This window comes from Eimeria mitis, genomic scaffold (assembly GCF_000499745.2).
Source record: "Eimeria mitis Houghton genomic scaffold, Emh_scaff1695, whole genome shotgun sequence".
In the NCBI taxonomy this organism is placed as follows: Eukaryota; Apicomplexa; class Conoidasida; order Eucoccidiorida; family Eimeriidae; genus Eimeria; species Eimeria mitis.
The window spans coordinates 5,866-6,204 of NW_013570010.1; the positions used below are offsets into that span (position 1 = coordinate 5,866).

The 339-nt window shown below is 47.5% G+C and overlaps 1 protein-coding gene across 1 annotated transcript in view; it reads right to left on the reverse strand.

The window, feature by feature from the left end:
• The window catches only part of EMH_0041940 (SAG family member), a gene marked incomplete at both ends in the record, with an annotated part of 1,935 nt that overhangs the window by 1,175 nt on the left and 421 nt on the right, over positions 1 to 339 (reverse strand). The window contains 2 exons of the mRNA XM_013495679.1: positions 1 to 40; positions 252 to 337. Of these exons, the coding sequence (XP_013351133.1) occupies positions 1 to 40; positions 252 to 337 (126 nt within the window). The remainder of the gene's footprint in view (positions 41 to 251; positions 338 to 339) is intronic.

Consider the following 339-nt stretch of genomic DNA (forward strand, 5'->3'; position numbering starts at 1 on the left):
CGTGCAGCGTTGATTTCGTCGAGGCACACATGTTCTTCCCCTGCATAAAAGCAAACGATGCAGACATCCTATGCCCAAGTGTACAAATACTGATACTTGCAAACGTGCGTTGGACCCATTTAATGCCCTTCGAAGGATTTCTTCGCTTCCAAGCGCCAATGACCCTCCAGCAAAACTCATCACCTTCAACGCATTTACTTTGGACCACAGGGCTGAAACCTTCAGTAGTAAACATGTATTTTCCAACGTACCGAGAACTACAGTGTAGGTAACCGGTGTTTCTCTCGCTGCCAATGGACTTTGCTTTTCGGTTTGACGGATGGCGTTAGCCATCAGGAC